Genomic DNA, 23,972 nt, shown 5'->3' on the forward strand with positions numbered 1-23,972 from the left:
CCTTCTGCTGATGGCAGGGGATTTGGGATGGGGTCCTGATGAGGTCTGAGGGGGAGAAAGGAGGCCTGGTAGTGCTTATCCCTCCTCCCAAAGGGGGCAGATCTGGCCTTCAGGCTTTGCTTTTGGCTGCAGTGGTTCCTTGTCCTGGTGCTGTGCTGGGGTGGGGGGGTGCAGCCAAAACCGCTCGGGATAACCATGGATTGGTGGGAATTACTGCTGCTCCTACGCGATGCAGCCGGTGCCGGCGGTGGCCCCGGGTTGGGGTGATGTCCCTCCCGAAGGCGCCGGCTTGGGTACCAGACCTGAAATACTGGGTGTGGAGCCCGGTGTGGGGTGGTGACGCCGGGGAGCGGGACGAGCAGCTCCATGTGTGCCTGTGGGGAACAGGGCAGGACGAGGGGTCCCCGCTCCATCCCTGCGGAGCTGCTTGGTCCACAGCCAAGGGCCCTGGCACCCAGCCGGCCTCCGGCACTGCCGGTAACCGAAGCTGCCTCCCCTCGCTGTTATTTCAGCAGCCAGGGGCAGATCAGTTTACGGGGCCAGGCAGATGCCTATCGCTCCCCTCGCGCCACATCGTCCCCATGCACCACCGCGCCGCCACCGCGGTACCAGGGCTGGGCATCACTGGTGATGGCGATTGCCACCGGGTCTCCTCGCCCTATGGAGTGCACCCATCCCTGCACTGGCTCATGCTGGCAGAGGGACCGCAGTGTCACCACTGCAGCGGCTTGTCCCCTTGAGTCACACCGGCACCCTTGGTGGCGTGGCGGGTGCCGGTGAGGTGTTGTCCCATGGCGCTGGTGCAAGCTCTGCGTCACCCCACACCCTGCCCTCAGTGCCAGCGTCCCCAGGGCTCGGCCATGGGCTGGGGGGGGGGTGTGCTGTCCCTTCGCCAGGGCTTGCGTCAGGGTGTTTCACAAGAGCTTTCCTGTCTCAACCTGCCCCTGGCCAGTGCCCTGGGGGCCCATAGGGGGCTGTGGGTGGGAAATGGGGGGTCGGGGGGGGGGGGGGGTGTTTACATCCACAGAGCTTGTTTCCTTCCACCTGCCTCGGGGGAAGCAGTTAGTGATTTGTTAGTCAAACCAGACGAGCCTTCCTGGAGCAGCTTCCTGCCGGGCTCAGTATCAGCATCACTCCTCTGCTGCACTGGTGGGGTCCCCCCGCATCCCCCAGCTCTGGGGTGCAGGGACCCTCCATGCGGTTTCTCACCAGTGGCTTCCAAGCGTTGCCGGTTGGTGTGGGCATCCCATGAGCTGTCTGGGAGGGAGCAACTCTTGGAAAGCACAGGATGGTGCTTGTTTTTGGTGGCCTTTCTCTAAATACCCATAGGAATGTTGTAGGCAGCATGGCGAGGTTAGAGGGGTGCTCGGGTGATGCTTTCGTGCTGCGCTCAGTGTGATGCACTGAGCACCGTGCACCACGGAGCATGCATCATGCACCATGCGCCGAGCCCCATGCATCACGCACACATGCAGCACCGTTGCCCGAGGAGCACAAGCACCACCCCTGCAGAAACGGGGCCCACGCATGGACAAGGAAGTGCCAGCCCCGAGTGGCGCCGGGTGATAAATAAGGAAGTTAACACCCAACCCGGGCTGCTAATTAGCTTTTAACCTGTACTAGCAGTTAACTACAAAAGGCAGTCATTTGTTCCGGGGAGCTGGTAGCGTAGAAAGAACGAAACACGGCCAATTTTGTTCAGGATGAATTAAGACTTGCAAATGTAAAATGAGTTCATCTATTTAATTAAGTAGCGGCAATATGGATGTTAAATTAAGTTAATGGCAGGCATGCCAAAACAAGGTTATAAAAATCTTGTCCTGGCGGGGTGGGTTCCGGATCTGGCCCTTGGATGGGGTGGGATGAGCCTGCGGGTGGCCCTGGGGTGGGCTGGTGGGGACACCAGGGATGGTTGCGGGGGGACATGGAGAAGGAAAGGAGGAAAGGCAAAGCGTTGTCTCACCCAGCGCCGCAATCTTATCGGGGCTGAACTTTACTCTCCCGTTAAAGATATAGGATACTTTAGGGACATCGGAAAGAAATAATAACCCTCTGATTTGTAGCTCTGGGGCCCTGGCAGCCGAGGGGGAAGGCAGACTGTCTTCTGCCATTACCATTTTTTGTATGAACTATTCCCCAAAGAAATCAAACCCTTGTACAAGCCCTCCCGCGCGGCAGCCCCTGCTCCGGCGCTGACCCGAGCCGTGCGGATTATCACCGCGCATCGCAGCCGGAGAGACAGGAACATTCATTAAAATTTGAAACACAAATGGAAAATTGCTACTTGAAGCCTCCTTGCCAGAGCGCCAGCCGCTTGATCAGAGACCTCATTAATGTATCTAATGTGTAAGGAACAATTAGACTTTTCAAAGACATCCTTTTCCCAGCCAGGGAGGATAGACAAGGGGAGATGCGGGGGGGGGGGAAATATACATAGCGAGGAGATTGAACCCCTGCCATCCAAATCTGCCTCGAGGGAGCGGGGTGCGCAACCCCGCAGGGTGCCTACGAGCCACCAGAGAGTCTCGGCTCCATCCCGGCACCCAAAATGCCCGTTTCTCCTTAACTCAGATGGGGAGGAAAGTGGGCTGATTAAAAAGCTGATTTCTTTTCCCAGCGACCGGCGGGGCTTTGCCATCCTCCCGTAATTAGCCGGTTACGCGGCCGTATGTTTTATTTATGAGCCGAGGGCGGAGGGAAGGGGAAGCGGAGGAACGACCGTGCCCTATATATCTGCGAATAAAACACTTCATTTCCCTCCTGGGGAATGTCACCTCGAGAAACCATCGCTTTCCTGCTCACTGCCCCGTCCAAATCGCAGGCTGTAAATGGCTTTGTGGGCCTGGCTGGCGCTCAGATGGGTTTAAAATATGGATTTATGTCTTTATTCTGCATAGTCAAAGGTCAACAAGAGCAGGAAATCATCGCTGAGCCGCTTATTTACGGCGAGAGGCAGCCGCTCGCTCCTCTTCTTGATTGTGCATCCCCCAACTGCGGATGCTTGCAGGGTGCGGTGGACCCCGATGGAACCATGCCTTAGTTTCCCTAGGGCGCGCTTACTTAGGGGTGTGCATCCCATTGGGTACCACATGGCTGCATCCCTTTCTGTGGGGATACCCGCGGGGAAGCCGAGCATCCCCATCCCCGAGGAGGCTGGGTTGGGGTCAGTTATGGCCCGGAGCACCCCATACCCACGTCCCCGTCTCTCGCTAGGCCGGCATGGGCAGGGCTGTGTGCGCGCTTGCCCGTCCGGCCCCACGAGCTGTGCTCTCATGCTTTGCTAATCCTGCCTGGCACCTGCCCCAGCTCCCGGCGGCTTCGCGCGAGCAAGGAACCAATTAATCCTCCCGGCGCTCGGGGAAGTGGGTCAGGCTCGTCAGGCTCTCCCGCTAACGAGGGGTGAGGCAGAGCCGGCTGCTGGGTGGCCGGGCCGGTGTCTGCGCCGCTGCCCTGCGTCCCGGCTCTCCCCCGGCGGCGTGGTAAGTGGGTAAACTGAGGCAGGGCACGGTGATGCTGGTGCGCAGCAAGCGGGGACAACCGAGGAGGGGTGGTGGGTAATACGGTTGGGGTTGATGTCGCAAAGGGTTGGTTTCCCAATGGGGCTGCCTGGCCGCTGCGCCTCCGTTTCCCCATCCCAACGGTGGGTCCCGGTGTGGGGTGCTGGGTTTGCTTGGCAAAGGCGTCCTTGGCAAGGGTGGGGAGCGCAGGCAAGCGAGCCCCTTTGAAGTGGAGCCCAACTTCCAGGAGTGAAGCAATTCTCGTTTGCATAATGAACAAAGGGAGCAAAGGAGGGGGGGGGGGGGGGGAAGGCGAAACCCCAAAGCCGGAGCTGGCAGCCCTGCCTGCCCTCCCTGCCTGCCCTCCCCTCCCCTCCCTGCCTGCCCGCTCCCCCAGCCGCCTGTAATTACAGGTTTATTGCCTGTACAGCTATTGTGTAATGACATGTTTGCAAATTAATTTTTACGGCTCATGCTATGGAGGGGGAAGGGGGGAGCAAAAGGGGGGTTCCCCCCCCCCCCCAATCCAGCAAATCCAACCCCTGTAGAAGCTTGGAATTGGTGGGGTGCTGCAATTGGGTGACCCCAGTGCCTTTCTAGCGCAGGGTGTGTGGGGGTCTGTCTTGCACCCCACGCTATGGGTGCATTTTGGAGCACCCCATCGGTGACATTTCCTCATGCACCATTCCTGATGTCCAGGGGAACTTTGGCCAGGGAAAGGGGGAAGCAGCATCCGGCACCCTGCACTGGGAGCACAGTGGCGCAGGGGAGCTGCCTCAGAGGGAGCGGGACGCGAGTGATGATGACTCAGGGGACAGGCCAGAAATACTCCCAGCGCCGATCTTGACAGATGTAGGTTAGGAAGGAAGAAAAGACATAATAATAATCCCCCGACCTGGAATGAGAAAAGCAGTATTTAATGGGGGGGAAGAGGAGGGTGCAGCTTCTCACCGGCTCCCTCTTTGCCAAATGGGCTGAAAGGGTGCGTGTGTGCACATGTGTGCGTGCGCACACGTATGTGTGAGTGCGTGCATGCATGCATGTGCGCATGGACTCACATGAATGCATAAACTTGCATGCACGCACACACACCTACATGTGAATGCACGCACATGTGCGTGCAGGCGTGTGTAAGTGTGTGCTTGCATCCAAGACCCTCAAGCTCATTTGCAGCACCCACCATACCCAACCTCCCCACCAAGGGGCCGGATGGGTTTGGGGATGACACCACGACCCCTAACCCCCCACACCCCATAACCCCTCGGGCCCCACAGTGAGAAGCAAGCAGCGTGAGCCTGGGAATGGGCTGTATCTTTAAGCTGTTTGAAGGGCTGGTCATTATCATACAGGATGTGGCTTCTCTTGCAGGGGCGAGATATCACACGTCGCCTTCGTGAACTTTGGTGTTAAAAGCAGACGGCAGTTTGGGAAGAGAAGGGACGGAGATGGGGGGCACACACACACATGCAGAGGAAGGGGGGCAGCACACATGCACCCCGATACGTTCGTGCCCATAGGCGCGCAGCCGTGCAAGCGTGCGCCCATGCAAGCGCGCCCATGCGTGCCTGGAGCGAGCAACATTCCCCCCCCCTTCCCCTTCACCCTCCTTTTCCACCCCGCCTTGGCTGATCGTTTGCTTAAAGCAAATTAAGCCGGGCCCTCGTTACTATGGTGCAGCCAGGATCTCCAGCCTCCCTCGCTCTCCCCCGTAATAGCATTTATTAGCCCTATTTGCCTGCAAGCATGTCTTCCCGGATCTGCTAATGCATCAGCGGAGAGGGAATGGGGGAGATCCTATCGGGAGGCTGATTGCAGCCCCCGCCGGGCGAGTAGGGCCGGGCAGGGGGGATTTGGAGGTGCAAGGTGTGTGTGTGGGGGGGTCCCCCATGCAGGGAATGGGGCAGGCAGCCTGCCTTTTGTGAAGCAGCGGGCAGCTCCCTGCAGGCAGGAAAGTTGGGTTATTTATTGCTTTATTTCCTAATTTTGCTCCTGAAGCGAGTGGGGGGTTTGATTTTTTTGTTTATTTTATTCTCATTTTATACACCCCCCCCCCCTTTTCCTTTCCCTCACCTCCCATTGGCAGCTGTTTGAAAACAGCATCCTGGAAAAGACCGGGGAGGAAAGGGGGGGGGGGGGGGAGTAAGAAGGGAAAAATAGAGATGATTCTGCCTGTAGGCGAGGAGGAGGAGCGGGGTTTGAGGGGGAAGGCGGCTTCTCCTGCCCTCCCGTCCCCGCCTGGCGCGGCACCCCGGGGCTCGCCGCCCCGAAGACACGGAGGAGGGGCGGGGGGGAATGATGGAAGGTTGAATCCCATGGGAAGCGGGGCGGCGTGGTGCGGGGAGGAGGGTGCTGGTGCGAGCAGCTGCCTGCCGCTCTGCTGCCCGCTCCCCTTCATTAGGGGAGACAAATCTGCTGTCAAGGAGCCAGATTTCCAATTTACCGACAATGATTATTGCATGAAAATTGATCGAGGGGCAAGTCCGCCTCTCCCTCCCTCCCTCCCTCCCTTAGCGCAGCGAGACCGGCCTTTATGGGACAGACCCGCGCCCGTTCTCCAGGGCGGGCAGCGAACCCCACCGCACCGTCCAGCCTGGGGGGTGCGTTCCCGCACCGCCTCCTCTTCCTCCTCGTAGCGCGGTGCGGTTCGCGGCTCAAGCGGCAGGACGAGCCCCGCAAGCCCCCCGCACTATGGCAGCCAGGCTGCTGCCCTGGCCCCGCGGGTGACAGCCACCACCGCCACCCCTCCGCCGGCGCCCTGCGCTCGCTGCTATTTCAATTCCTATTTTTCCTCCTCCCCCCCGCGCACTTGATTCCCCCCCGCTCCTCCTCCTCCTCCTTCCCCACCTCCTCCTCCTCCTCCTCCTCCTCCTCCCTCCCCGCTCCACCGTATTTTTTCGCCTCTGGTTTATTTTTCCAACCCCCTCCGTGTGGTTTGGTGCTAATTTTTGGGTTATTTTTTTAATTTTTTCTTATTTTTTTTATCTTTTTTTTTGCCTCTTCCTGACACATCCTTCTGGGTTTGTTTTAGTTTTATTTTTAATTTTATTTTTTTTTCCCCCTGGCCGCAATGGAACTGTAACATAAATCATGTTTGGGTTGAAACCACCTCTCTATTACTTACCAGGTAAGGCACCGAGCTATGCTGCTGCCGGTCCCTCTTCCCTCCCCTCCTGGTTTTCCCCCCACTAGGTTGGGGACACCCCTTTGTCGTCCCCCACAGCCAGCGGCAGCCGAGGGCTATTTGGGGGTTGAGTTACTTTCTCCCAGCACCTAATAGGGGTTTTGGGGTCCGGAGAGCTTTAAGAGCGGGGAGCAGGCGGCCCCGGCAAGGCTCTGCAGGGGTTTGGAGTGCTTGGATCCCCCCCTCTTCTCCTGCTGCCACTCCCTCACCCTGGGGGTTTCTCACCTCCCAAAGGAGCCGGGAAGTGGGGAGGGGGGGGGGGGGTCTGGCAGAGGAGGGATGGGGACATACACCGGGTGTGCTGTGTTTTGGGGTGGGGGGTCCCCATTCGCAGCCCCGCCGCTGCTGGGGCGCGGGGACTTGGGGCACCAAAGTTTGCTGTGCCACCCCAGCCAGCAGCGCCGGCCCTGATAGAGGGGGACCCCCCCGGAAAGGGCGGTTTTGGGGTGTTCCGAGAGCATCGGTGGCGGCAGTGCATGCTCAGGGGGCGCGCTCAGGGTGCCTGTATGGGGGTGCACGTTTGGGGTGCCTGTTCCGGGGTGCACACTTGGGGTGCACGCTTCAGATGCGTACTGAGGGCATGAGCTTTGGGTGCGAGCGCAAGGGTGCGAGAGGGGTGCTCTGGCGGGGATGCAGGCTCCGGCTGCGGTCTCGGGGCGCAGGGTGGTGGTGCTGGGGGGGGGCCCCCGCTGTTGGGGGTCCGTGTCCCCCCACGTCGGCTCCCCTGCGGGTGGCTGTTTGTTTCAGGAAATGGCTTTTGCATGTGGCAGTTGTTAGAGGAACGAGCGGCTCTGCCCAAGCGCGCCTGCGCCAGAGCATGCGAGGGCGAGCCGGGAAGGGCGGCGGAGGGGCGCCGGGGTTCAACTTGGGGTGTCCTTTCCCTATGGGAAGGATTGGGGTGCTCATCCCCTGCGGGGCTGTGCCACGGCTGGGATGGGGGTGACCTGCTCATCCATAGCATCCCGGCGCGCTGCCACCCTGTGCCCTCCTCCCTGCCATCCACGGGGGTCCAGCTCCCCATCCCCTTCCACAAACCCCTTCCCTTCCTTTCATGGTCCCTAGCATTGCCCGGGCAATGCCTGCTTGGCTTTGGTGCCATCCCCATCCGTAGGCTGCAGGTGCAAGGGAGATGGGTTGGGGTTGGGGTTTTTTCTTTTCCCTCTTAAATTCCATATTTAGCACGCTCCGATCGAGCGGGGGTTCCTGGCGGCAGCTCCTGTTGCGTGAAACTTCTGGCTTTGTTGCTAATGTACTAATTCCTGTGCCCTGGAAAACCCTGCTCCGGCTGGCTCTTGGCTTTGCAGCTAGCTCGGAGGGGAAATCGAAAAGCTGGAGGGGAAAAAGCGAGACGGAGAGGAGCATGGAGGTGTCAGGCTGCGAGATTTAAAGCTATTAAGGGTGGGGGGGAAATGATGCTGGAGGTGCTGGCAAGTGGAGAAATCGCCGGCGGCAGCACTGGGAGATGCTGGTGGGCCAGGTCGTGCGGGAGCAGATGGAGACGTGAACCTTCCCCCTGCCGAGGGCTCGGTGGCAGTGACTCAGCGGCTCGAGTCCTGCTGGGGACTGTCACCGCCTCAGGGACTGCCTGGCCATGCACCGTGTCACACACTCCCCTCCTCAGTGGCTTGATCGCCCGGCTCTGCTGGCACGGGATGCAGCAGGCTGTTCGTGTTCCTCTGGTCACTGATGCTCCTGTCCCCTGTGTCCCTGTGGTCACCAGTGTTGTGTCCCCTGTGTCCTTCTGGTCACTGATATTCCTGTCCCCTGTATCCCTCTGGTCACCAATGCTCCTGTCCCATCTTACCCTCTGGGCACTGATGCTCCTTCCCCCTGCATCCCTCTGGTCATTGATGCTCCTGTCGCCTCTGTTCCTCTGATCGCCGATGCTCGTGTCCCCTGCAGCCCTCTGGTCACCAATGTTCCTGTTGCTGCTAGCCTCTGGTCACTGATGCTCCTGTCCCCTGCATCCCTCTGATCACCAATGTTATGTTCCCTGTGTCCTTCTGGTCACTGATGTTCTTGTCCCCTCTACCCTCTGGTCACCAGTGTTCTGTCCCCTGCGTCCTTCTGGTCACTGATGCTTCCGGACTGTCCCCTATACCCCACTGGTCATGGAGCTGGAGATAGACAGCACTGTTCAGCTGGCTGTGAGGGGACACTGGGCACAGTGGTGACCCAGCATCAAGCATCACTGAGAATGGGGGGCCAGGGAGGGGACTCCATTCCCTGCCGGTACATATGTTGGCTTGCTTTGAGATACATGGGTGCAGTTGTCACCTTGTGTCCAGTGCCAGTGTCCCTTGGGGACAGCGGCATCCTCTGGGGACAGCAGCATCCTTTGGGGACAGCAGCACCCCTTGGGGACGCACGGCATCCGGGGAGAGCCTGGCACGCAGCCTTTTGGGGTCCCATCTTTCCCTATCACCTGCAGCCCCCGGGTGCCAGAGGGACCCTGGGGGTCCCTGTCGCATCCCCCACAGGGTGGTACTGGGGCCCTTGTGTGCCTCAGCGTGCCGGGAGGGTGGCGGATGCTGCTGACTCAGGAGCTTCCCAAATGGTTCCTATTTTTATGCCAGGGCCGGTAATATTTAGCCCCTGGATCAAAGCAGATGGAGGAGCTGGTGATGCCGCGTAAACACCCGCCCGGCGGGTGCCGCGGGCGCAGCCGTGAGTCACCGGCTGCTTTTGGCACCGCCGCGAGGGGACAGGCACCCCCGGGGTGGGTTTGGGGTGCTGGGGGCTGAGCCCCCTCCTTGGCAGCCCCGCACATTGCTGCGTGCTGGGGTTTTCTCCGTCCTCATCCTCACCCTGTGTGTGGCGGAGGGTGATGCTTATCGGGTGTAAAGGGGGTGCCACATGATGCCAGAGGGGTCTGGAGTGTTGGGGTGCCGGGAAGCCCTCCTGCTTTTTCCTTCCTTTCCCACGCCACCATCCTCCTCCTCCTCTTGCCAGTCCTAAATTCGGTCACCATGGCAACCATGTCAACCACTTTCCAGCTTCCCTGCGATGGTTTGAGGAGGGGAGGGAAGCAGGGAGCCAGGGGAAGGGGGGTGGCAGGCAAGGGCTGCATGCCGGCGTGGGGGGGACCGGGAGCATCACCCTGGGATCAGGGGCTTGGGGTGACGCTTCCCAGATGGTTTCTCCCCACTGGGTCCCGTCTGGTGAGCAGGGGCCGGTGCCAGCCCCATCAGTGAGTGCCAAGGGGACAGGGCTGGGGGTCCTGCCATGGGGAGGGGGCTCAGTTGGAGCCCCCCATCTCCAAGTGGGTTGGTGGGCACCCCAAAATGCCTGCCTGTAACCATCCTGCTCATGCCAGGCACTGGGACATCAGTAGCCACACGGCTTGGAGAGGGGTGAATTATCCCCAAACACCCATTTTTTCTTCCTCTTTTTTTCCCCCCATCCAATAATCTCTTTATTCCCGAGCTAAACCCAATTCCCTATGGTTTTAAAGGCAGATTTGCCTGTAGCTATAAGAACAGGGTGCAAAGCTGGGTAAAGCAACAGCATCACCCCATGGCGGGTGGGCACCCGGCTGTACCGCAGGACCCCCGCACCGGGGCAGAGCAGGAGAGATGAGTGTGAGTCTGGCCCGTGATGCGCGCAGGGTACCACAGGCATCCCCAGCATCCCTCATCCTGCACCCAGTGGTACCCAGGATGCTGCTGCATCGCTCAACCTCCAAACCCACCCTGGGGCTTTGCTTGGTGGCAAAGGGGGGAGCAGGTGCTTCCTTGTGTCCCCCCCTTTCCCTGTCCTTGGCACATGCTCATGGCACCTGCTGGGGACGCTCCTCCTTGGCACGGCACCGTGGCACGTGCACGGGCACTGCTGGTGGCTATAGGAGGGGGAATGGGGCCAGCCCTGCCCCGAGCCTGGCAATGGGGTGCATATATACACCCCCCCCCCCTTTTATTATTAACTTTATTTCCCTGTGCTTAATTGATCGCAGCCGCCTCTTGCCGCGAGCCAACACGGGGTATTTATTGCACCTAATGTCGACGGGAAGCATGTTCCCCCACCACAACACCCCCTTGATAGACTATTTCATCAGCATTAAAAAGAGGGAGGGGGTGACACCCCAACCCACCGCTATAAGGGTTTTTTTGGGGGGTGTGAGTAGAGCGGCTGCGTTCCTGCATCACCAAGCTTCCTCTTTCCTCCCCCTCTTCTTTTAATGAAAATGCTTTAAAGATGTTTGACATCTGTAACAAACAGCTGGCACCCTGTTATGGAAGAATGTCCTTTTATTTCCGAGCAGGTTGAACTGTCATTAATAGTATAATTAGGTGATTATCGGCGTACAGCAGAAAACTGCTTAATTGCACAGCCAGCTTTGCGAGGATCCCCGGCTCCTTTATTGCTGGGTTTGTTTTAGCCGCCTGGATTCTTTCGCGCTGTGCTGTTGGGGGTTGTTTTATCCACGTTGATTATGATTTTTTAATGCAGGCGGCAGCTGGGGGAGCGCGGAGGCACCCGGGGGGGACGCACGCACACACTAGCAATGGTCCCCCCCTTTATATGTGCTTCCCCCCCCTTCCCATATCCCTAGGGAATTCATGTTTAACTCCATATGTGCTGAAGTTGGAGAAAGGGGGTTTGGTGCGTGAAGCACCCATGGGTATCTGGCAGGCTCCAAGGGGATAAAGGAGACCTTGTCTTTGTTATCAGCAATAAGACGATGGTGGGAGCAGAGCCATGGCACCGCTTGTGATGGGGCATGAGGGCACCCATCACTGCCATTGAGCCTTCACCCTCCGTCCCTGCATGGTGAAACCCTCCTCTTGGTTCCTCTCCATCCCCACACGCGTGGGGCACGCACGTGGCTCACCGGGGCGCTCGGGCAGCTGCGATGGAGCTGGTCCATCCCCATCCCCATCCCGTATCTGCGGGATTCGCTGCGTTTTGGGGGCAGAGCAGATTTTTTGGCGCCCGCCAGACAATAGCGCTTTGTATGTCTCCCCCGGTGCCGCCAAACACACTTGTTAGCGCCACAGCTTTGTGCTGTAAATTTCCATGGAGTAATTACGTCTTAATTTATGATAATCCCGGGCGGGCGGCAGAGGGGGGCGAGCGCCAGTCAAGTTTGGAAGTTGTCTGCTGGGCCCAGGATCCCCGTGGCTCAAAACAGCCATGAACTTCTCCCCATCTCCATGCTGAAAGGGGCTGGGGAGAGCATCCCCGTGGGATGGGGAGCGAGGCCATGTAGGAGCTGGGTCTTAGCCCCATTGTGGAGTGGGACTGTCCTGGTGATGCTGCGCATCCCAGAGCCCATCCAGCAGCTCAGGAGCCTATGGATGCATGGGTTGAGGTCATTGCAGGATGAATGTCGCAGTGCTGGCTCCCCCAAGCAGGAGGGAATTCTCCCTTCCTGCAAGCCCCCAGCACCGCTCAGGCATGGGGCTGGACCCTTCCCCCTTCCCACCACTGAATGGCTCATTCCACCTTTGTCTGGAGGGCTTGTTATGGCAAAATAGAGGCTCTTTTCCCTTGGCTTTCCCAGAGGGCAAATTAGGGCCACTTTGGCAATTTTCAGTGAGGATGATGGTGGGGGGAGGAAGGCTCCTGCCAGCAGCAGGCGGGGTGCTGGCACTCTCCACTATGGCTATGGGGTGGAAAGTAAAGGGCTCTCCATGTCCCCTCCAAAGCCATCAAGGCACCTCTGAGACCTGCCATAGGAATCCAAAGGGCTGTGGGGAGTGCTTATTAACTCAGTTGGAGGGAGGCAGGCTTGGGAGCCACATCCCCAGTGCCATCGAGCATCCCCCATATAGCTGGGAGGGTGCTGACACCCATTCATTCCAGCACCCAGTCCCAACAGGAGCTGTGGGTGCTGTGGGCTCCATGTCCCATGATGGGTTTTGTCCCTAGAGAGCTGGTAAAAGCCTGGGGTTGCGCCCATTGCACCTGCAGCCGGGTCCCCGTTGGGAGGCAGCATGCACCCACTGACATTTACCAAGCGTAAAAATTCAATTAATTCCAGCAGGCAGATTAAATATAAGTGAATTTTAATAATTTGCTCGAAAGGCTGAGGATTACTGTAGGCGAAAAGGGAAGATGCTGTGCGCGCGGGGGCCACCGGCCAGCCTGCTCAGCACCGGCACATGGGATCACCACTGCTAATCGCCCTGAATCCCTATGGTGCCAAGCCCCTGGACATGGGTATTGGTTGATGCTCGCCCATGATGAATAGCGTGTCAGATATGTCCCATTGGTGTGGCTCCAGTCTCCATGGGCATCACTCCTGCTTCAGACCCTCATCGCTGATGCCCATTTCATGGGGGGCTTCATGAAGAGGATGAAACCCATGAAGGCGGTGGTGGGACCCTGGTTTGTCCCCATGGGATGCTGCAATGGGATGCAGAGCTCACAGGTGATGAGCACACCAAGGTCTCACCAACACCTCTGCAACATCTTTTAACTAAAAGCAGGTGAGACAGGGTATGGATTGCTAGCAGATGGCAGTGGTATTAGGAAAATGAAAATACATGGAGTACATTTCCCATTTGCCAGTATTAATTTCTTATCCCAAGGTAAAACCTTTCCTGTGGCCTGTACGGGGCCATCTGCACAGTCATAAACCACAGTGCATGCAGGGTCATCCCGGGAGCACAGCAGAGACCCCTATTCCCACCCGGACCCGCGGCTTTGCCAGTGGCACAGTGGGATTGATGGAGATTGCCCATGACCTTTGCTAGGACACGAGGTATTACCATTAATACTTATGTATTTCCGGAGTTTGTGCCGTGTATAAACCTCATATCAAGCCGGGCAGGCAGAGTAATCTGCCAGGTGGTGTTATTAATACTCGCTATTAATACCTGTTAGTATATCCTCCCTGTGGATGGAGTGAGGGATGGGAGGCTGCGTTGTGTAACCCCACCACCACCTTTTTGGGGTGCAGCACTGGGCAACCCTTGGTGCTGGTGGGAGTCACCAAGATGCTTTCCTCCCCTGCAGGATGATGTGGGGCACCTTTTGGCTATGGGACCCGCTTGGCTTTGCCTGCAGCACCTCAAAGGCATCACCCTGGCCCCTCCTGACCCTGCCTGCATCCCCCCTGCCCCGCTAGGACCTGCCCCGTGCAAGCTCCAGCCTGCGTGAAACTCTAATCTCCCAATTCTATTCGCCAGGCTCCAGCCGATTTGCATAATCCACATAATCACCCTGGTTTTAATTGCCTACAACTCTGCAGAAAGATCATGTGGTTAAGTGGTAAATCATAATTAGATAAATAATTGGCTTGGCCGCAGCAAGCTGCTTTGTTATACCTGCCATCTGCTGGGCAAGGGCTCCTCGCACCGAGAACAATGCGCTGCTGACGGCAAAGCCTGCGCTGCCCACGGCGTGGGGACAAGGGACATGGGTACCGGGGCAGCCCCACCGCACCGGGCACGGCACGGTGACACCGAGCAAGGGTTGGCAGCACCGGGCGCTGCCTGGCTCTGGCCCACGGTGCGTTACCCAATGGCACCGCGCGGTGCCAAGTCCTGTCCCACACAATTCCCAGTGGCACCGTTGGATGCCTGGCGGCACTGCGCGGTGCCTGGCAGCACCGTGTAATGCCTGGCAGCACCGTGCGATGCCTAGCGGCACCGAACAATGCCTGGCGGCACCGTGCAGGGCATGGCAGCACCATGCAGTGCCCCACAGCACCGTGCAGTGCCCATCTGTGTGATGCCTGGCACCCGCGCGTGCACCTCATGTAGCCATTAAGCCCTCAGATCATGCAAAGGGAAGGGGTAAGGGTTGTACCCTACTTCTCCCAAAGCAGGGGTAAGGGATCAAGAGATGTCTGGCACCCAGACTGGGTATCAGGAGCTAAGAGATGCCTTCCCAACCCCGATGCTGCGGAATGGGGCTTGGGGGTCGGCAGCATCCTTTGAGCACTGGTACTTTACGCTGGAAGTCCCCTGCTTGTTCTATCAGGGCAGAAATGGGGAAGAAAGTTGCTTTGAAGCAAATCTTTTACTGGGCTCGTTTCCTATGGTCTTAAACATAGGAACATAGGGCTGGTTATGCTGGGCAAAGGAAGGCAAGGAAGGGAGAGAAATAACCCCCATCACGGCGGCCCTGGCCCCTCCCCAGTGCTGCACCCTCCAAACGAGCTCTTATTAGTTTGCTTGTTGTCATTTGCCAGATCAATGGTCCATGGAGGAGCGATCGATGGAGACGCAGCCGGCTAATAGCGCCATGCGCTTGGCGCTCGGTGCCAGGCTCCCTGGGGACCCCCAAATCCCATCACTGCACCACAGGGTGTTCCTCACCCGGGGAGACCCATCCAGATCCCTCCGAGGGTGCTGGGGAGCCAGCCAAGGTGGGCAGTGCTCATGGGATGGGTCCTGGAGGATCTAAGAGTGGCCATAGGCTGTGCGGGCATCTCTCCATCCCTCCTGGGGACACCAAGCCTTTTGTGCTGCCTGCATGCAGGGCGATGGGGAGGGAGGGCAGAAGTGGGGCTCCCATCGATCAATTAATTAATTAATGGAGGGTGTTGTAGGCAGAGCTGCGCTAATGAGGGGTGACATCACTGGTGGAGGAGGTGGTCCCCAGCGCCTGTCCCCTGCCTCTCAATGGGGTGACACAGGGACCATGGGCACACGCTGCCCTTGGCCTCCTGCCTTCCGTCCTTACCCGCACACCGGGGCCCTGCCTGCTGCATTCAGGCAGCACAAGGGAGAAGGGAATGGAGGGGGGGGCTCCACAATGTGGGGCCATTAGCATTGGAAATCCATGCAAAGCAGCTGTTCCCGCTTGGAGCGTGCAGCTGGATCCGGCTGTGGAGTGGGAGTCGAGGCGCTGAGACAGGAGGGAACCTCACGGTGTGGAGCATCATCCCTAATTCCTTTAGGGCCCCATCCAGAGCGAGCCTGGAGGATCCTTGCCAAGGGGTTGGCCAAGTGGGCTCTGTCTGAGTTGAGGTCCTGTGTGGTGGGTGCGCATCCGTCCCGGGGAGGGATGCAGGATGCTCTTCTCCCCCTTTCTCCCCTCGGCCTCCCGCTGCGCTGGGTTTTTTTCCGCTCCATTTGCCAGGGGCTGGAGCTGCTGCCTGATCGTATTTGGTAATAAATTATTAGTTCCAGCGCTCGGGAGCCCGGGAGCTCAAAATAGCTGCTTTTAAAGCGGGCAGCTGGTGCAGGTTGAGTTCAATGGCAATCTGCTCTGAAGGGCACTTCATGCTCATTAGGGGCCTTTCAAGGTGCTGTGGGGGAGAGGATGCTGAAACCAAGGTGCTAGACCTGCATTTCCCAGCAGCTGCCTGCAGTGGGAATGGGGATGCAGGAAGGGCAGCGGTGCCGAGGGGAAGGATCCTGGGGTTTTGGGGTGCTGGGAGCCCATCCCTGCCCCAGTGCGGCTGCTGGCGTGTCTTATTTGTCTCCTTCCCCACCAGGCAGCCAGACTGGTTCTGCTCTCGCTGCCGGAGGAGGCACCCGCTGCCAAAAAACCCGCCAGCATCATCAGGAGCAGATGGAGAGGAGATGGCACGTTCCCAGCTCCCAGCCCTGCGCCGGGGATGCGGGGGGACAGCGGGTGCTGGGGTACAGGGGGACAGGGACATCCCCCCCCACCACCGTCAGCACACAGGGGCTTGGGGTTGTGCTCTGTTAGGGATGCCAATGCCATGGTACCACAGGAAGGGGTGCCAGGATGCAGGGTGGCATAAGGAAGGGCGGAAGGGGACACGGTGATGGCATTGCTGTACCCTTCTCCTCTTGCTGCCAGGCAGGGACATGCCTGCTCCTGTGGGCAGGCAGCCAGCAAGGCACTGGGAATGCCAGACACTCCCTGCCCCGGCACATGCCTCAGGAAGGGGACAAGGACATGGTGACACATTGCCTGGTCCCCGATCCCAAACCCTCCCCATGGCCTCGGCAGGGGATCCAGGCACCCTGCGGCATCCTGCCTTGGCTTGGTGCTGGATGTACAGGCAGCTGCCTGCATGCAGGGGCAAAGGCAGCAGGTGATGCCCGAGGGCACGAATATGGGGGGGTGCCAGCCCCTCTCCCTGCACCTCCATAGGGCCCCATTTCAGGGTTCATCACCCCACCCTGGTGAGGCATCCGCTGGCTGCAGACTTGACCTGTTTTTCCGCATGGATCTGCCTGTCGGGAGAAGCAGCCAGGGAGGGACAGGAGAGGGAAGAAGCCCCACCTCGCTGTGGGGTGGCACCGCGTCCCCAGCCACCACAGGGACAGCGGCAGCCGCAGAGGTGAGTGGCACCCATGCCGCACCGGTGACGGCATGCCGGCGGGATGGATGCATGGATGGAGGGGCACCGCGTGGTCCCGCATCCCCATCCCTATGCTGAGTGCCTCAGTTTCCTCATCTGGCAGCTGTCCCATGGAGCGGCACAGGGACGCCCGGACAGACGGACGCCAGCTCCGTCGGGGCAAGGCGGGTGAGCGGCGCTGCTCGGGCCCCAGCCAGGGCGGAGGCACTGATTTTATCACGGGGCAGGAGCGGCAGAACTGGTTTGGGGCAGCGGCAGAGCTCACGTTAGCGAGCCAGGCCTGGGGAAAGGAGACGGGGTTGGGGGGGGGGGGGGTGAGTTCCCCGTATGGTTTCCAATGAGCTGCTGGCTTGGAGCTTGCCCTGTGCTCGCCTGGCAAATCCCGGTGGGATCATGAGTTAGCTGGGAGGCGTCTGGGGCTGCCGGGATCAGCTGAGCATCACACGGGTGACGCTGTGCCGCCAGCCCTTGTGCCCCGGTGAGCGTGTGCGAGCGTGATAATCCCCGCGGGCTGCTTATAGCAGAGGGGGTCCAGCCTTGGGTTGGGGCTTGGGGGGGGGTTAATGGCTGGGGAGAAGGTGGGGGGTATGGGGAAGTGTCCTATGGGGGTGCAGGGCTGTGCCATGGGGATGCAGGGCAGTGCCGTGGGGATGCAGGGCTGTGCCATGGGGGTGCGGGGTTGTGCCATGGGGGTGCAGGGTTGTGCCATGGGGTGCAGGGCAGTGCCGTGGGGGTACAGGGCTGTGCCATGGGGATTCAGGACAGTGCCATAGGGGTGTGGGGCTGTGCCGTAAGGATTCAGGTCTGTGTTAAGGGCATACAGGGCTGTGCGAAGGGGATACAGAGCAGTGCCAAGGGGATGTAGGACAGTAGCATGGGGATGTGGGGCTGTGCCATGGGGATTCGGGGCTGTGTTAAGGAGATACAGGGCAGTGCCATGAACATGCTGTGCTATGGGGGTAGAGTGCAGTCCTATAGAGATGCAGGGCTGTGTTAAGGGAATACAGGGCAGTGCCCAGGGGATGCACGGCAGTGTCAAGGGGATGCAGGGCTGTACCCAAGGGCTGCAGGGCAGTGCCCTGGGACAACACATAGGTGCGCAGTGCATGCAGATCCCAACATCCCACTCTGTGTTGGACACCCACTCACTCCTATGGGGGTCCCCATGCCAGTGCAATGCTCGGGGGGTGGGAGGGGGGTGCCCGTTCCAAGGCCGTCCGTGTTCGCGTTGGCTTCCCCAGCTGTTCTGGTAATGAATTTACATGAGCCGAGCGTGTCGACAAGGCGGCAGTCAATGGCTGAGAGCACCGGAGTTAATAAATGCTTGTATAATGAGGGCAGAGGGGAGCGCACGCCGCAGCGCCGGCCGCCTCTCCTGGGGCCGGGGGGCAAAGATTAATCAATGCTGAGTGGCACTGCTGGCCCCCCCCATCCCCGCTGCTCTGCACGGCCAGCCCTCTGCCATGGGATGCTCCGGGGTCTCCACCATTGGGAGCTGGGATGGGGGGGGGGGGGCTGCCCCTTGGCACCCCGTTGTTCTCTGCTCCCCACCTGGGAGCAGGGCTAATTTTAGGCTGGTGCTAATGAAGCTGCTCGTTTGGAAGTCTATTTTAAGGGCCCTGACATCAGCAGTTGCTGTTTTGGGAGGTGGAGAGCCCTGGAGCAGCCCGGTTGTGACAGCCTGGGGGGCACCCCCTGTTCAGCAGCACACAAACCCTCACGCTTAGGGACCACTGTGCCCTATAGCACCCCTATGCTATGGGGTGCGCCGATGGGGACCTGGGGGTGCCATGGTGAGCGTTTGAAGGTGAATTGATGGGGAGCCTGGCAGTGCTGGGGTGGGGGGGGGGGGTGTTGGCAGTGGTGGGGGTTTGGAGTTGCAATGGGGCTGCAATGGTGAGGATTTGGAGGTGCAGTGGTGGGGGCTTGGGAATGAAGTGGGGCGAACTGTGGGTGTGATATGAGGGCCTTGGGGATGTGCCGGTGGTGATTTGAAGGTGACACGGTGGGGATTGAAGGTGCCATGGTGGGGGTTTGGAAGAGCAGTGGTGGGGATAGAGGGATGCAGTATTGGGAGTTTGAGGGAGCAGTGGTGAGGACTTGGGGGTGCAGTGGTGGGGACCCAGGGGTGCAGTATTGGAGACCTGAGGGCGCCGTGGCAGGGATTTGGGGTGCAATGGTGGCAATTAGGGGTGCAGCTGTGATGCTTCTGGTTTCGGCAGCACCATGCAAGTCAGGAGGCTACCTACCCGTTTCCCCATCGCCTCCATCAGGATGCTGATATCCCAGTGTCCCCCCAAAACACCTTCCCCCTTCCCATGGGGCTCTTCTGAGTCCCCCTGTGCTGTTTCCTGGGAGTCTTTGGGATTGGTGGGGCTGTGGGATGCTGATGGCAGCTCCTGTCCCCCACGTCACCTTGTTTTCCATGGGCATGCTTACTTCATTAGGGAAGCTGCTGCCCCATAAGCAGTGCTTGTGCCTGCCTGCTTGCATCCCACCCACTGCATGAGGTGGTAAACCGGACGGAAGGTCTCGCTTATCCTGCTCATTGCTCCAGCTTCAAGGGGGATTTGGGACCCGCTTTCCCTGCTCCCATCCCTGTATCCCGCTCTAACACACTGCTCCCATCCGCAGGCATGAGCCATGAGCCGAAGTCGCCGTCCCTAGGAATGCTCTCCACCGCCACCCGCACCACCGCCACCGTCAGCCCGCTCACCCCATCGCCTCTCAACGGCTCCATCGTCCCCAATGGCAGCCCTGCAGCCAGCAGCACTTTGTCCGTCCAGGCAGCACCTTCCTCCAGCTTCGCCGCCGCGCTCCGCAAGCTCGCCAAGCAAGCTGAGGAGCCCAGAGGTAGGGGATGAGGATGGGGATGGGGATGCAGGGGATGCTGAGCATCGCTGCTGCCACCCGCAGTGCCGTTTCCCCCCCATTTCCCAAGCTAATGTCTTTCCCTAGCATTGTGTCTCGAGGGAGCAGTTAAGGAACTCAATTCAGCTGCAGTAATCCTAATGCTGTATCACTTGTTATACCCCGGGAGAAAGCCTGGGAGAGCATGGCGTGGGGGGACCTGTCCCTCTCTGCCCCTCCAGCCTTGTTCTTTCCTCCTATGCTTCACTTCAATGCTGTTTTATCCAGAGGCGCCTCAAATCTGTTCCTTTTCCAGCTGAATATCCCAGCTAAACAGCCAATTTGGGCACCCCCAGGAGGCCCCCAGCCCTCATCGCAGTGTGATGGCGTGGTTGATGGCCTCCATCGCATACCCCCCCTGCTTGGATGTGGGGCGCAGTTTGCAATGTCAGATGCTGCTGATCCCGAGTTCCGTGCTGCTGCAGGGAGTGTGTCCTATGGGAATAGCCAGGGCTGTCCCACATGCACAGAAGGAGGTAGCATGTCCCCAGAGTGCCAAGTGTTTCACCAGGAGCCTCCTGGCATCATCAGTTTGCGATGAAATCATATTTATCCCTGTTGTTAACCATTGGTGGGTGCTCCCTGTTGGGTTGTTGCCTACCTCCCAGGCACTTTGGGACATGGGGAGGATGCTGACCCTTTGCAAGGTACTTTATGGATGTTCCCTTTTTGCAAACACCATCTCCAGAACCCTCCTGACAGCCCCCCCATCAGATTGAAATGTCCCAGCACAGCCATGACCCAAAGCCTCTGGCATTAGCTGCTCCCGATGGGGATGCCAGGTCCCTGTGATGCCAATGGGACCTGGTCTTGGTGATGCTTCATCCTGGCTGCCTCCTCCAGAGCCCATCTGGTTTCTGTGGGGTGGTCAGATGTGGTTAGGGGATTGTTTTGCCTTTCCTTCCCCCCATGCCCCACAGCTCCTGTCCCCTCCTCTCTGCTCAGCCCATCTGAAGGGACATCAGCAGGCTTTGGCATGGATTTCATGGTGCTGAAGGGAAGCAGCTGCGTTCCCTTTGGATTTCCTCATAACGACTTGCCCATCTGGGTGCCCGAAGTGGGTTTTTAATAGGCATGAGTGTGGGCGTGTGTCAGGAAGGGTGTTTCTTTCCGCACCGTGGCTTTTAGCCCTAGGAAATGCATTGCTTTGCCCCCAAATCCTCACCCTGCTTCCCACAGTGGGAGATGCTCTGCTGTGGCAGATGCAGCTGATGGGGTGATGCCAAATGGGTCCATCCAGCTTTTCTACTGGGTTTATGGGTTTATGGGACATCTGTAGGGATGTTCTGCTCCCACAGAGCGTCCCCAGCTGCAGGAGCTCATCCCGACCCATTCCATCCCAGCAAATCCATTGAAGCTGTCGCCTGGCTGGGGGCTCCTGCCTCTCATCCTACCCCAGGCTGTCAGCAGGGTGGGTTTTATTCCCTCCCTCTTTCCTTTCTTCCCCCCCTTCTCCTCCTTCAGGGTCTCAGCTGTTAATTACATTTGCCTGTCAGCCTGGGCTGCTAATCTGCTATCGCGGAGCGGAAAGCGGGAGGTCAGAAAACAAAGGTGACACCATCACACTGTGCCTCTTGTCATCTCCAATCCAGATTAGTTTCATTGACTAACTCCTGGCTGAATACCACCAGTTAATTATAACGATCACAAACCCTCCCGTTTAAAGCCACACAGCGAGAATTAAGGTTCTGAAGTAAGACTTTAGCTTCATTAATTGCCGGGCTCATTGTAATGGTATTGATTGTTAACGCTATCGCGTGGTGAGTAATGGCTTCCCAGCTCAGAGGGGATTAGGCTGCTAATTGTTGTTGGCCTTGCGCTGACAAGATAGACTTCAGTGGGTGTCAAATCCGTATCGGCGGCCTCCTTTGTCACGGGCAGCCTTTCTCTTGCCCTGAGTCTCGCTGCTCTTGAAATGAAAGCGATTCGGAGCGACTCGGGAATAATTAATAGGACAGGACGGATGGCAGCAGGCTGCTCCGCTTGGCCTCGCTGCTCCGAGCATCCTTCCCAGCGCATGGGGATGATGGGTTTTCCTGTGGCATTCCCAGCCCTGCCACATCCAGGCTCCCTCATGGTGTTATGCTGAGTGTGGTGAGGAGAGCGTGGGGCTTTTGGATGGGGATGGAGATGGGTTGTTGGCTTATGCAGGGGGTCTGGCTTATCATCTATGGGGTAGAAAGGACCTTAAAGCTCATCCAGGTCCATCCCCCTGCCATGGACAGGGACACTTTCCACTAGAGCAGGTTGCTCCAAGCCCCATCCAACATGGCCAGGGATGGAGCATCCACAGCTTCCTTGGGCAAAGACTTGCACACTTGAAGGGCAAGGAGACACCTTATACCCTATGGGGAGCTGGTGTGCATGCTTGCAGGGCAAGGAGCCAGGTTGCACACTTGGGGTAGAGAAGGCCACTCTCAGTGCCAACTCAGTGCTGGAACGGGGAGCATCCTCACCTCTTGGCTGGCATCCTCTGGTGACCACAGGCCAGCCCTTGGTGACCAGTATCTGGTCCCTAATGGCGTGGGGGAAACCTTCCCTTAGGCCATATTTCAGGATGCTAAGAGCAGGGTTTGGAGGGTAGGAGTCCCCAAACTGCCCATCTGGCTCTTTGGACCAGCCCATGTGCCTATGCCCTAATTCACATTGAATTTGTATTCCTGCTCCAGCTCTGCTCTCCGCTTTAATTCCATTTTTGTGTTTTCCCTTGGAAACACGGCCAGCATCCCTGGGGTGGTTTATAATTTAAAATACAGATGTATTATGCAAATAAAGCCAAAGCTTTGCCCAAGGGTTATGGGGAGTGACTCCTTCCTCCATCCCAGCGCCTCCGAGTGCCCTGGCACGGAAGCACACGGCAACTTTCACAGACGGATTAAGGAATCTGTGGGTTCGGCTGGAAAAGATACTGCTGCCCGGGGTTGGCATCGCATCAGTGCTGCTCATGCCAAGGCGAGCTGCGCAGGCAGGACTTCCTGCACCCATGTAGGGCTTTACAGCCCCTATTAGGGTGCCCGTCCCACCGTGTGGGGCAAAGCTTTTTAGCACTGCAGGGACAGTGCTAAATCCCTTAGGATTTAGGGATCCCTTAGGACAGGGATCCTTGGGGATGGGAGGATGGGGGTCCAACTTGGTGGGCAGGAAGGATGCTTACCACACTGTATGCGTCCCTGTACCTCATCCCTGGTCCCTGCAGCGGGGCATCCCACCAAGAATAGCTTCAGCTTGTCGGGAGAGTGGTTTTAGCTGGTTAAAAACTGTCTTTTATCCCCATTTATGTTAACTTTTGATTCAATTCCAGGGTCTTCAATAAGCAGCGAGTCATCCCCGGTCTCCTCACCAGCCACCAACCACAGCTCCCCTGCCAGCACGCCTAAACGTGGGCCCATGGGCCCCATCATTGTGCCCCCAGGGGGGCACAGCGTGCCCAGCACGCCACCTGTTGTCACCATTGCACCCACAAAGACTGTCAATGGGGTCTGGAGGAGCGAGGGCAGACAGGTATGGATGGATGCGTTTGAGGGGTGCATGAACCCCCCAAAGAATGGAGGATGTGGGATGATAGTGCTAACTGTGGTCCCCCCCAGAGGATGGAGGATGCAGGATGATAGTGCTAACTGTGGTCCCCCCCAAAGGGTGTGGGATGCGGGATGATAGTGCTAACTGTGGTCCCCCCCAAAGGATGGAGGATGCGGGATGATAGTGCTAACTGTGGTCCCCCCCAAAGGACGGAGGATGCGGTGTGATAGTGCTAACTGTGGTCCCCCCCAAAGGACGGAGGATGCGGGGTGATAGTGCTAACTGTGGTCCCCCCCAAAGGATGGAGGATGCGGGATGATAGTGCTAACTGTGGTCCCCCCTCCTCAAAGGATGGAGGATGTGGGATGCACGGCACTGATAGTGCCAACTGTGGTCCAAAGTGCCAGGATCCACATTGCCATGGGGGTGCCCCCCCCCCCCCCCCCCCCCGCCTTTTTATCCCTTCTCCATCATCCCCAGGCTGCCATCCGGAGGGAAGGAGCATGAGGAAGAGGGGAGTGGGGGGAGAGCGGCTAATTAAGAAGCATCGTTAGTGGTTCTCCTCTCCTCCACACGCTACAAGCAGATTCCCGGGGGGATTATGCCACTTGGAAAGACTAATTAAACCACAAAG

General features: G+C 58.6%; 1 protein-coding gene across 5 annotated transcripts in view; it reads left to right on the forward strand.

Moving 5' to 3' along the window:
* Window positions 1-23,972, forward strand: part of GSE1 (Gse1 coiled-coil protein) — a 98,784-nt gene that overhangs the window by 62,376 nt on the left and 12,436 nt on the right. For 4 of the 5 annotated variants that reach the window (XM_065661491.1, XM_065661492.1, XM_065661495.1 and 1 more), the window contains 2 exons: window positions 19,544-19,762; window positions 23,121-23,320. In XM_065661491.1, coding sequence (XP_065517563.1) covers window positions 19,544-19,762; window positions 23,121-23,320 — 419 coding nt within the window. Of the gene's footprint in view, window positions 1-6,381; window positions 6,622-19,543; window positions 19,763-23,120; window positions 23,321-23,972 lie in introns of those variants that run through there. The other variant, XM_065661494.1, reaches the window with a different exon arrangement.

The sequence above is a fragment of the Lathamus discolor genome, chromosome Z, assembly GCF_037157495.1.
Source record: "Lathamus discolor isolate bLatDis1 chromosome Z, bLatDis1.hap1, whole genome shotgun sequence".
NCBI classification, from domain to species: Eukaryota; Metazoa; Chordata; class Aves; order Psittaciformes; family Psittacidae; genus Lathamus; species Lathamus discolor.